Source organism: Cucurbita pepo, chromosome 12 (assembly GCF_057944985.1).
Source record: "Cucurbita pepo subsp. pepo isolate OVF chromosome 12, ASM5794498v1, whole genome shotgun sequence".
NCBI classification, from domain to species: Eukaryota; Viridiplantae; Streptophyta; class Magnoliopsida; order Cucurbitales; family Cucurbitaceae; genus Cucurbita; species Cucurbita pepo.
In genome coordinates, this window is record NC_141809.1 from 1,192,901 (window position 1) to 1,205,217 (window position 12,317).

General features: G+C 40.5%; 4 protein-coding genes across 4 annotated transcripts; 2 read left to right on the top strand and 2 right to left on the bottom strand.

Moving 5' to 3' along the window:
• Positions 1 to 386: 386 nt before the first annotated feature.
• On the top strand, positions 387 to 5,297 carry LOC111807363 (CRC domain-containing protein TSO1). Its single transcript, XM_023693060.2, is given in 11 exon segments — positions 387 to 677; positions 1,195 to 1,346; positions 1,437 to 1,653; positions 2,406 to 2,791; positions 2,875 to 2,946; positions 3,051 to 3,231; positions 3,303 to 3,398; positions 3,499 to 3,565; positions 4,430 to 4,568; positions 4,640 to 4,996; positions 4,998 to 5,297. Coding segments are annotated over 11 exon segments (1,761 nt in total). The 5' UTR covers positions 387 to 608; the 3' UTR covers positions 5,023 to 5,297.
• A 905-nt stretch (positions 5,298 to 6,202) lies between these two features.
• On the top strand, positions 6,203 to 9,326 carry LOC111807816 (proteasome subunit beta type-2-A). Its single transcript, XM_023693694.2, has 3 exons — positions 6,203 to 6,553; positions 6,637 to 6,760; positions 8,841 to 9,326. Exons 1-3 carry the CDS (start codon positions 6,396 to 6,398, stop codon positions 9,171 to 9,173), a joined length of 615 nt encoding a protein of 204 aa, XP_023549462.2. The 5' UTR covers positions 6,203 to 6,395; the 3' UTR covers positions 9,174 to 9,326.
• A 311-nt stretch (positions 9,327 to 9,637) lies between these two features.
• LOC111807676 (Bifunctional inhibitor/lipid-transfer protein/seed storage 2S albumin superfamily protein) lies at positions 9,638 to 10,982 on the bottom strand. Its single transcript, XM_087129337.1, has 3 exons — positions 10,563 to 10,982; positions 10,300 to 10,365; positions 9,638 to 10,079 (listed from the first exon to the last, which is right to left on the bottom strand). Exons 1-3 carry the CDS (start codon positions 10,924 to 10,926, stop codon positions 9,847 to 9,849), a joined length of 663 nt encoding a protein of 220 aa, XP_086985463.1. The 5' UTR covers positions 10,927 to 10,982; the 3' UTR covers positions 9,638 to 9,846.
• Positions 10,983 to 11,109: 127 nt separating this feature from the next.
• Positions 11,110 to 12,128, bottom strand: LOC111807600 (non-specific lipid transfer protein GPI-anchored 21). The gene is made up of 4 exons (XM_023693392.2): positions 11,735 to 12,128; positions 11,625 to 11,651; positions 11,484 to 11,543; positions 11,110 to 11,411 (listed from the first exon to the last, which is right to left on the bottom strand). The coding sequence occupies exons 1-4, from the start codon at positions 12,060 to 12,062 to the stop codon at positions 11,218 to 11,220; spliced, it is 609 nt and encodes a 202-aa protein (XP_023549160.2). The 5' UTR covers positions 12,063 to 12,128; the 3' UTR covers positions 11,110 to 11,217.
• Positions 12,129 to 12,317: the final 189 nt, after the last annotated feature.

Below are 12,317 nucleotides of genomic sequence, written 5' to 3' on the forward strand. Positions count from 1 at the left end.
GCAACAAAAGTGGGTTGATTCTCAACATGTGGGTCCGAGCGAGCAACAAAAGTCTGACAATGTTTCAGGGTTTTAGACGACATCATGAAGTGTGGCCTGTAACGTTAGAAATCACGATAACGAAATGAGATGCAACAGTGTATTTAGAGGACCTTGGGGTATAAAAACAAGATCGAACCAAATGACTTTACTTAGAATAGAGGTAAGTGGGTAAGAGCCGAAACGAGAGATCGTGCATGCATGCACGGGATGTGTGACCGAACAAGCTTACTACGGGGTCGGGCGATTTATAATAAAAGAAAAAGAGAAAAGAAAAAGGGTTGGTGCGGAAAATAGGAGAGGAGAGAGTTAAAAAGAGAATGGAGGAAGCGTTACTTTATGAAAAGTGAGAGAATTTGCAGTTACAGAGCGCCAACATTGAACCCTGCCATTTGGGTTGCAGCGAGTGGCTTTGGGCTTTGCTTACAGCCCACCCCTTGCAATTTGCCTCTCACTTTCCCGCTTCTTTTCAATCTTCTTCTTCTTCTTCTTCTTCTTCTTCTTCTTCTACTCCTCAAATGGCGAACCCTCTGCTTTTCTTCATCTCCACTCTCTGAGTTCACTCAACAATGGATTCCACGCCGGAGACCAAACCCACCAAGCCTCCGCCGCCGCCTCCTCCCCTCTCCAAATTCGAGGTCTATTTCTCAGCCACTCTTCTTCTATGAACTCTTTCCCCATCTGGGTTTTCTCATATTTCACCATTTACAGGACTGTTCTTCATTGATCTCCATTTTTGTTCTCTTTTCCGTTTCTCAATTGGGTTCTTTTTTCTGGTTCTTTTGCGTAATTTGAAACGTGGGTATTCTCTTTTTCTTTATAGAAACACCATTTTCGCCCTCTTTTGAGTTTCTGAAATATGGGTTTCTCTGTTTCTTCCTCTGTAATTACACCTCCATTTTTGCTCTGTTTTCACTTTCTCAATTTGGTTCTTTTTCTGGGTATTTTGTGTAGTTTAAGATATGGGTATTCTCTGTTATTACACTCCATTTCATCCTCGTTTAAGTTTCTCAATTGGGATTCCTTTTCTTTTTCTGGGTCTCGTGTAATTTAAAGATATGGGTCTACTCTGTTTCATACTCTGTTTTTAGACCTCCATGTTCTTCCTGGTTTAAAAGTTGTTAAATTTAACGAAATTGTTTGATTATAATGCAGGATTCACCAGTTTTCAACTTCATCAACAGCCTATCACCCATAAAGCCTGTTAAATCTGTTCATACAGTTCAAACATTCAACTCCATTTCTTTCCCTTCCCTTCCAGTTTTCAGTTCGCTGCCGCAGTTCAGTCCTCTCAAGTCCCCAAAACGGTAACAGGAGAAACAAACACACTTGCATTCAATTCGATTTGCTTCGTTTTTTTGTTTTTTTTTTTTTTAATCGATAATTAATTTTTACAGGCCGAATTTTTCGAATGCATCGAGATCCCCGTCTGCAGTTTCCAAAAATAAAGGAGCGGTTATATTGATGGATCAGTTACTTGAGATTTTCGTGCCGGGAATTCCTCCCGGCGACGACTTAACTCCGAGAGTTCAGCCGCCGGAAATGGTCAATTCCGGCGCTGGCGAGGCTCATGGAGTTATAAACGGCGACGTTTTGAACAGAACAGAGAACAAGGTAAAAAATTTGGTCTTTTGACAATGTTTGACAATGTTTTTGGTTCAATTCAAACATAATTTTCGCTTTTTCTTTATTTTTCACTAATATTTAAATTTTAAATAAATAAAAAAAAACCAAGTCTATGGTATTTTCAATTTGAAAAATAGTACTTTTTTCTTTTTTTTTTTAATATTTTCAAAAAATGGCTAATAAAGCAAGAAAAGTATTATTTAAAAGCCTAAAAGAATATTGAAGAAGAAATTCATTGAGATATTAATTGACGGTGGTCAAAAAGAAATAAAGTAATTCATTTTTTTCAACTTATGATTTTTGTTTTTTTAATTATTTACTTTTTTTTTTATATATAAGAATGTTCTCAAAATTAAAAACAATTTTTAAAAAATAAATATAAAAAATTAAAGAATTAATTTTTGTGTTTTGTAATTTGACAATGAATTTAAATCTTTCTTTAAAGAAAAGAAAAAAAAAATCACAATTTTTAAAAATAATGATTTTTTTAAATTTAGGATCAAAATAAAATAAAATAAAAATTAAATTAAAGTATTTTTTAATGATTAAATTACAAATATTATGGTTTGAAAAACTTAAAAAGTTGTCAAATATATGCTTAAAATTTTAATTTTGCATTTTTAAAATGATTTTTTTTTCAAATTTTTATTTAATAAATCTATAATTTTGAGATTTTTTCTTTAAAAAAAAAGGAAAATGGCTGATCGGAATTGTGTTTGTGAACTTGTGATTGTGTGCAGCCTCTCTCTAGTCTACAGAGCGGGAACATGCCGAGACGATGTCTAGATTTCGAAATGGCGGGAATGCTCCTCCCGGCGGCGGCGGCGGCAGCGCCCGGCGATGGTTCAATCCGCGGTTCTTCTTCTTCTTCTTCATTTCGATGCACTCTACCTCGTATTGGTTTGCACTTGAATGCTCTTGCATCGTCTTTGAAGCACTCCGATTCAGAGAATCGGTTCTCCGAAAGGAGGCCGGGTTTTTCCAGCTCCTCCGCCGCCATTTTTACATCAAATTCCATTCAAGATCAATTCCTATTCGCTTCATCCACTCCTGAAAGTGAAAACCCTCAAGAACCAGCGAGTCTGATCGGAGAAGATTTCAATCAAATCAACCCTATAAAGAATGGGTACGTCGAAGTTGAATTTGTTTATGTATTCTCTGGATTCTGATTAGTCGCGTGTAGCTAATGATTTGTGAATGGATTTGTAGAAAATCGATGGAAGTTACTGGAAATGGGTCGTGTAAACGTTGTAACTGCAAAAAATCTAGATGCCTGAAGCTGTAAGTGACAATTTCTTATCATTGCTGCAACACTGCAACAGTTTATGCTCTTAAAGTAGTACTGATAACATTAAAATTTCAATCAAAACCTGTATTTCGTTCAGATATTGTGAATGTTTTGCTGCTGGTGTGTACTGCATTGAGGCGTGTTCATGTCTAGATTGCTTCAACAAACCGATACATGAATCTGTGGTTCTTGAGACTCGCAGACAGATTGAATCTCGCAATCCACTTGCGTTTGCTCCTAAAGTGATCTTGAACTCTGATTCTGTTTCTGAACTTGGGGTGAGATTGTATGCCTTGAATGTTTGCCACTGGTGTGTCTTGCAGTTTGATCTTGATAAGTTGTGTTGCAGGAGGATTCGAACAAGACGCCAGCTTCGGCTCGACATAAACGAGGATGCAACTGTAAGAAATCAAATTGCTTGAAGAAATACTGCGAATGCTATCAGGTGATTTGATTTGATTACTTCCTTTCGTCTTGTTCTTCTCTGGTGTGTTGTTTGTTCATCATATCTGAACTGATCTTGGTGCTTTTCTTCTTAAAACAAGGGCGGCGTTGGATGCTCCATCAACTGCAGATGTGAAGGCTGTAAAAACGGATTTGGGAGGAAAGATGGTGAGTTTGATTATACCTTGCTGCTCTTAACGCCCATCTATCATCTAATTCTGCTTGCTGCATCTATTTCAACATTCTCTCATGGGATATACTAGGCTCGCCTGATTCAGCAGGATGAGTATATTATCCTTTCCTTCAAAACTTGAGCTAGTTTTTGGAATGGTTTCTGAGATCCCACCTCGGTTGGAGAGGGAAACAAAGCATTCCTTATAACGGCGGTGGAAAACCTCTCCCTAGCATACATGTTTTAAAACCTTGAAGGGAAGCTTAGAAGGGAAAGCTCAAAGAGGACAATATCTACTAGTAGTGGGTTTGGGCTGTTACAAATGGTACCAGAACTAGGCGGTGTGCCAACGAGGATGTTGGACCTCCAAGGAGGTGGATTGTATCCCACATCGGTTGGAGAGGAGAACGAAACATTCCTTACAAGGGTGTGGAAGCCTCTCCTTAGCAAAACACGTTTTAAAATCGTGAGGCCGACGGCGATACGCAACGGGCCAAAGTGGACAATATTTGCTAGCGGTGGACTTGGGCTGTTACAAATGGTATCAGAGCTACACACCGAGCGGTGTGCCAGTGTGGACACTGGCCCCCAAAGGGGGTGAATTATGAGATCCTACATCGATTGGTGAGGGGAACGAAACATTTTTTTATAAGGGTGTGGAAACCTCTCCCTAGTAAACACATTTTAAAACCATAAGGCGGACGATGATACCAATCAAATTCATAAGACATGGTAGTAACATAAAATGCATTTGGAAAAAATTGAGAGCACATTACAGGGCTTTGTTTATAAGAAAAGCACTTTAAACTGCTTTCACTGGTAGGCTACTCAGCAGTCAATACTTTCTCTTTGGATTGCAGAATCAGCTCTAATAGGAACTGAAACTCAACAAGAGGAAGAAGGAAGAGAACATTGCCAAAAAAATGCAGAAGTACAGAGTGATGAAGGTCAGCAGCACTCAATCAACGCTGCTCCCTCAACTCAACTAGGACCACGCAGGTAAGCAATCAATCTATTTAAGTTAGTAAGAGATTCACAACAAACATGAATAAAAATGTAGCTCCTTTCAGGTCATTGATTTCACTTCCATTCCATTTGAAGAGGAGACTTCCATCATCTTACCTCGACGACGAATCCTCCTCTAGATTGAGCGTTCGATTCAAACTCGACGAGCAAGGCATCATTCAAACAGAGGCGCTGCCCAAGTTTGAGAAAACCACCACCCCCTGTGAGGATGTGATGCCAGAAACTGTTTCTAATGAATGCCCTTCTAGCACAGGTGGTGTTAAGAATGTTTCTCCCAACAGTAAGAGGGTTGGTCTACGTCCACCACAGGGGGATTTCAGGCCACTGCCATCGACTCGAATCAGTCGGAAACTGATACTGCAGTCGATACCCTCCTTCCCTTCTTTTACTAATCCAAACTCAAATGAATGGACACAGTGAATTGTAAAGCCTGTGTTCTTCTCAGCCATTGCTGCTGCACCTCAACCTCTGGTGCAACTGGGGAATCTGTCATCAAGTTTAGGCCTCTAACGTTATGGAAATTTTTTGGAGTTTGTTTTTCTTGACAAACTCTGTTAGACACAGTTCAATTTGAATCTGTGTGGTGATGATGCTTCAATTCTTTGGTTTTAGGTTAAATATTCAGGATTTGAATTCTCTCTTCTTCTTGTACCCTTGCCCCCCAAGAAATAAAAAGTGTCGAACCAAATTCAAACTATTTTCTCCATTCATATTATTTGATTTATTATGATATTTTATATTCTTTTAATATAAATTATATTGAAAAATGAAAACAATCCATTTCAAATTTTATTTTCAAAAATATATAAAACAAGTTTTTTTTTTTTTTTTTTTTTTCTTTTTGTTTGTTTATTTATTTGTCATTAAGGAATGATTGGATGAAATTTCAAAAAATAAGGCAAAGCTCTGGATTGATTAATGCAAGTGAACTGAACACTTCTTATGGACACTTCTTATGGATGCACTGATAAGGAGAGGAGCGGATCTTAAGGCCACACTGATAGGGAGAAGGGTGGATGGATGCACTGATAAGGAGAGGAGTGTATCTTAAGGCCACATTGATAGGGAGAAGGGTGGATAGATAAGTAGGCTTCCCCTTTCAATTCGCCACCCTGATAGGGAGAGGGGGTAGATAGATAAGTAGGCTTCCCCTGCACTGATAAGGAGAGGAGCGGATCTTAAGGCCACACTGATAAGGAGAAGGGTGGATAGATAAGTAGGCTTCCCCTTTCAATTCGCTACCTTGATAGGGAGAGGGGGTAGATAGATAAGTAGGCTTCCCCTTTCAATTCGCCACACTGATAGGGAGAGGGGGCAGATAGATAAGTAGGCGTCCTTTTTCGATTAACAGAATGTGATTTGGGAGGATAAGTAGACTTTCCCATTCGATTCACAGAATGTGATTTTGGAGGATAAGTAGACTTCTCCTTTCGATTCACCGAAGGTAGTTTGGAACAGGATGAAAATTTGTTTGACTCGATAGGAAAGAAATCACCCTAAAAAATAATTTTTTTTAAAAAAATGGAGATTGGAATAAATTGGAGGAATAGGGATGCAAAAATAAATTAACCCATAAAGTCTAAACGTGGGTTGGGCTTAAGAAAAGAAAACATCTTCCATAAATCGCCACAGTTTTTGCAGAATTTAGGAGACGACGTGTTGCTCAAGTAGCTGCGGGTGGCACTTTGTGAGAGCTTACGATCGGGAAAACCCATATTTCTATAAAGAGAAGGAGGAGAAGGGCTTCATCGGAGGCAAAGGATCGAAGACGAAGAGTGGTGAATTGTAAAGAACAAGATTATGGAATGTGTTTTCGGCCTAGTGGGTGATGGTTTCACCATTGTTGCGGCCGATTCTTCGGCGGTACACAGCATCTTGGTCCATAAATCCAACGAGGACAAGATTATGGTCCTCGACTCTCACAAGCTCGTCGCTGCTAGCGGCGAGCCTGGTGACAGGTTTGATTTACAGAGCTTTTACAGATAATTTGGCGTTCTCAGAAATCTGGGGGTTTTGATTGGGTTTTTTTGTGGTGTTTTAGGGTTCAATTCACCGAGTACATCCAGAAGAATGTCGCGTTGTATCAGTTCCGAAATGGGATCCCTTTGACAACTGCTGCTGCTGCTAATTTTACTCGTGGCGAGCTCGCCACTGCATTGAGAAAGGTACATAATTAGTTCTTTGAAATGTATTTTCTAAAATTAGGTTTCTTTTGGGCATTTGGGGGTCCATTTTGCCTGTTTTTGATTCTCTCCGGGCTTGTGGGATGGAATCTTGTTGCCCTCATCTCACCATACTATAGTTCTGGTCGTGTTGTCTCTGGGGTGGCAAATTCCTAATGAACTTGAATTCGAATTCAAGGGTTTGGTCCTTCATCAAGAGAACTTTTGATTTCTTCCTTTCACAGAACTCAGACTTCATGGTAGTGTAACTTTCTGAGCAGTGGATGTTTGAATCCGGGGAGGGTTGCATTAGAATACCATATGCAGTAGTTTGTTCCTATCATTATCTTGTAACAGCCTAAGTCCACTGCTAACCGCTTACCGATGTTGTTCGCTTTAGCCTGTTACGTATCGCTGTCAGCCTCATGGACACATCTACTAGGGAGAGGTTTCCACACCCATATGAGGAATGCTTCATTCCCCTTTCCAACTGATGTGGGCTTAGGCCATTACAAATGGTATCAGAGCCAAATACCGGACGGTGGGAGACACTGGTCGGAGTAGGGCTAGACTCTCTTCATAGTAGACACGTTTTAAAATCTTGAGGGGAAGTTCAGAAGGGAAAGCCCAAAGAGGACAATATTTAGTAGCAGTGGCTTGGGTTGTTACATTCATACAGGCTAAGATTTGGTTCTTATTCTTGTTAGGAAGCAAATTCAAGCACTATCTCCTTTCGGCTGTTATTCTATATGCTTTAGTGTTAAGTTGGAGAGTAATAAGTGAGTCGTTGGTGGTTGTTTCCACGAGGATACGAACAAATCTTTTATCTTGTGACATTTATAGGTTGTGGGCTTTTTGCTATCCTGTCTTTCTTGGAAGTTTATGGCTGAAGAATGTTTGGAATTGATTCTATTTTCTTATGAGAGTTCAGTTACCCAACAAATGTGCGAACCTCTGGTTTAGCATTCACGTGTTTTTCCCTAATGAGATGTTTAGAAAGGTAAGAAAAAACATATGCTGTTGGGTAGTTGTTCATTTCTTGATACTTGCATTATGAATGTGAGTGTAACAGCTTTGGCCCATTACGTACCACCGTTGGCCTCACAGTTTTAAAACGCGTCTGATAGAAAGAGGTTTCCACACCCTTGTAAGGAATGCTTCGTTCCCCTCTCCGAAGCATATTGCTTGGACTCGGTAATTTGGTGTTTCTGCATTGCCATTAAGATGTATTGGTTTTGCCCAATAGTTAATAGATGAGGTGGTTTAAATGGTAAATTTTTTGGTAGAATTGCTAAGAGCATGTATGGACTGGGCCGTACTTGTACGTTCTCGGCATGGCTTGGCTACTTGATAATGATAGGTTAGATGGTAGAACTAGAACCTAACATAAAAATAGGAAAAAATTTTGGGCTTGTGCATAGAATACAACAGCCATTGGTATTTGAAGCAGCTCTCTTTCTGTTCTTGGAGGAATGTTCTTAATGATGGAAAAACAAAGGGCTGCATCTTGTTTATCCATCTTTTATTTATTTATTTTGTTGATTAACTTATCATGATTTCTTCTCCAGTAAGAAACATCTAACCCTGCCTAGTTCAGAAACATCTAACATCTAAGACAGGTGTTACCATAACTTCTCTGGTCTAGGGTTCATAGCTAACATATCTATAACAGACCAAGCCCACCGCTAGCAGATATTGTCCACTTTGGTTCGTTATGTATCGCCATCAACCTCACGGTTTTAAAACGCATCTACTAGGGAGAGGTTTCCACACTCCTATAAAGAATGTTTTGTTCCACTCTCCAACCATGTGAGATCTCACAATATCACTGTTCCATCTCCCTTCCCCGTGTTTGAATATCTAGAGATTTGTCTTTCTTTCATATCTTAATTCATCTATCAAGTGTTCAGTTCTATTGCAAAGCACTTGGTTCTTGGGGTCTTTTAGAGACTGAACGGCCGAAGCTAGTAAAATCTTTCAATAGCTTATTTTGTTGTTATATAATACTGCAATTTCTCCTGAAATTGTTGTGCAACTACTACTATTGGGTCTTACTGGCCTTCCTACCATTGTCTATTTTCAGAATCCATACTCGGTAAACGTCCTCCTGGCTGGCTATGATAAGGAAACTGGTCCATCGCTTTACTACATCGATTACATTGCAACGCTTCACAAGGTTGAGAAAGGTGCTTTTGGTTATGGATCCTACTTTTCACTCTCTATGATGGATAGGCATTACCATAGCGGCATGTCAGTCGAGGAAGCAATCGACTTGGTCGATAAATGCATCGTCGAGATACGTTCAAGGCTAGTTGTGGCTCCACCAAACTTTGTGATCAAAATTGTAGACAAGGATGGGGCAAGAGAGGTTGCTTGGCGTCAATCCATTAAAGATACTGGAGCTGTTCCAGTTTGAGGAGTTTGACATTGTTGCTGAACATGGCTTTTATTTTGACATTTTCTTCCTCTGTTTTGTATACAAATGTTATGTGCTGTCTGCCATTTGAGTTGTGCTTCTATCTACCAGACAGGTTTGATTTAGGAAAATGGATTCAATATTTGAGGTTAAGATTCATCTTCTACGTGATACTTGTGATGTCCCACATTGGTTGGGGAGGAGAACAAATCACCCTTTATAAGGATGTGGAAACCTTCCCCTATCAGACGCATTTTAAAGCCTTGAGGGGAAGTCCGAAAAGGAAAATCCAAAGAGGACAATATCTACTAGCGTGGATCTGGGTTGTTACAATACTGATAGCGAGCCTTGTCCTGTGGGCCTACAAGGTTTCTATTTTTTGGACACCTTATGGTTTCAAAAAGATAAAGCATAACTGATATACCCTACTCTTAGTTCAAGAGCTTCTTAATCTAATCTACAAATTGTCAAGCGAGATGTCATCTGCTCTTACAGATTCACAGGGAATGTATAGAAGTGATCATTTCTCAACAGTGCAAAACTGGAAAATTTCCATGCCAAGAACAGGAAAGAAATAAAAACGTTGCTCTTTATTAGTCAACAAGGAGAAGATTTATAATTTGGTTTGTTGTAGCATGTTTATACATTTTTGATCCAGATTTCTACGCCATAGTTACAAAAGGATGCAAAGAATATCAGAAAAATGCTCTAAAAATGGATGAATGTGGAGAAGGAAGAGTGAACCTGTCAAGAATAAGCCAATACAATCTCTTGCCATTGAAAAACCTTTTGCTGTAGCAGATGAAGGAGACGGCGGCAATTCATCTGCAGGCGGTGGCGGTGGTGGCGGTGACACAAGCATAGAGGGTGGTGAGGCCATCGCAGGAGGCGGTGTGTTCTCCTCAGCTACATGGTTGTAGGCAAACATTTGAAGGTAGTATTCGTTAAAATAGTGTCAGCAATCGATCACAAATCACTACTAAATAAACATGCTTCGTTTCTAGGTTTGTGATTATAATGACACATAGATTCCTGTTGTATCCTTTGCTGAAGAAAGGGTTATTTAGTCTGATAATCCAGATTTGATGAAATTCATATAACGAAGAAGAAATCAGAAGAACATTACCAGGACTATCCGGCTCTTGGATTCCTGGAATTTTCGAGCTCTGAAGAGGAGGTAGAGTTCGTGAAGCTGATTAAACAAACAACACATCAGTTTTCAAATTAACCAGTCTTTGATTAATTATTGCCGATAAAACCATCGGAAAACAAGAATCGCTGGAATCAACGATCCGAAATCAAACCCGAGGACGTTCAAGATTCAAGCAACTCCGGAAGTCAATAAAGAACGAGAAAGCAAGAGAGGGAAGAACCGTTTCGAACTCATACCAGAACAGAGCGAATCTAGTGAACTATTCATCTCCAAATGCGTTCCATCACTGAGAGGACAAATCGAAGACAGAGCGATCAGCTTCGTATTATTCAACGGGAAGCCCAATATCTGAGGGTCACGAAGAAAATAACAGAGACAAATTCCACCACCGGAACCGTAAGCAGAAGAGAACGCCTCACAGCACGACGAGGGAACCGAATCGGAAAGATTGTTCGGTGGAGCCGAGATGAAAGGCAAACATGGCGAAAGCAAGAGAAGCTCTCTGGTCGTGCATCCAGTCGGAGGCGACATCGCAACCATCGCCATCGACGCCGTGAGAACCGCAATTAACGATTTGACGACGCTAATGATCGCCGCCATTGTTAAGGTTCTGAATTCTCAAGAAAATTACAGAGATCGGAGAATCAAGAGATTTCTTCTTCACGGCTTTTAGTTTGTTAGCAAGTTCGTTGAAGTCCCTCTTAAACGATTATTTAAAGGTGAAAATGGCGGGAAGAACAAGTGAATTCCCCAAAATACCCTTGACAAATTCAACAGAAAACAGAATCATAAAACTCCAATCAAATTCCGGCGAATAACAATTATATTACAAGAGAGAAATAAAAGAAAACGAAATCGGAATCACGAGGAACAACAATATCCATCAAACACTCAGTTCAATTTTAAAATTACAAATACGAATCCCAGAAACACGAAAGGAAAACTGTTTGATCGGACGGCAGAGGAGGAGGGAGTCAGAACCGGGCGGCTTCCGGCCGTCCCCGTCGGAGCTTCCGCTTCAGGAACCAACGGAGAAGATGGAGTTTCAGCTACCGGAGTAAGAGCCGGCGTGGTGGGTTCCGGCGCTGCAAAAAAGCCAAGTTTTTCAAAGAAGAACAAAAAACAGAGTAATTCGAAAAAGCAAGACTATTCATTACCTTGAGGACTCGCCGACGGTGAAGATTCCGGCGGGAAACTTGGTCCAAGAGCAATTGGGCCTGTTCATTTCAAAAACATGATTACTACTTGATCATTAACAGGAGGAAGAACTGAAAATCTCAATGATTAAGAAACGGTACCTGGAGCAGGAACAGGGGCAGCAGCGGCTGAAACAGAGGAACCCAGATCATTAAATTTCACAACACAATGAAAAAACATCAAACTTTCAGATAATTAGAATCATACATACCATTGCATTGGAGGGGGACACCAGGCAAGTTACAAGCGCGAGGAAGAGAAATGGCGAGAGTTCTATTGATGGGTATTTGAAAGGGAACTCCTCCGGTGACGATGAGGCAGAGGCAGTCCCGGCCGCCGCTAGCAAGTGATCGGATTGCATTACAGCAGTCGGCAGTCGGGGAAGTGCCATTAGCAGAGCTGTTGGCGAGGAAGTTCATGCAAGGGGTGAAGGAGGAGAGCATGGAGGCAGTACATGGGGTATTGGTCTGGCCATTCGCCGGAAGAACAGCCACCAGGGCCAAGGCCAGGAGTGGAAGAAAGGGGCCAAGGAGCTTCATTTTGGGTTTGTTTGAACCTGAATTTGGTGCTGTGATTGAGAAACAGAGGAATGTTTGGGGGATTTATAGACAAGAGAGACAACTTTTGGAGAGGGGTTGATGAGGGGGTTGGTTTTGGAGCTCAACTACTGCAACAAACATGTGGAAGTGGGTGGCAATTGGAGTGAGGTGGCATGTTTATAAGCTTGTTTTTAGTTGAATTTGGATTCGTTAAGGAGCACCAATTTTGTAGCTTCATGATTGGCCGAGTACGTG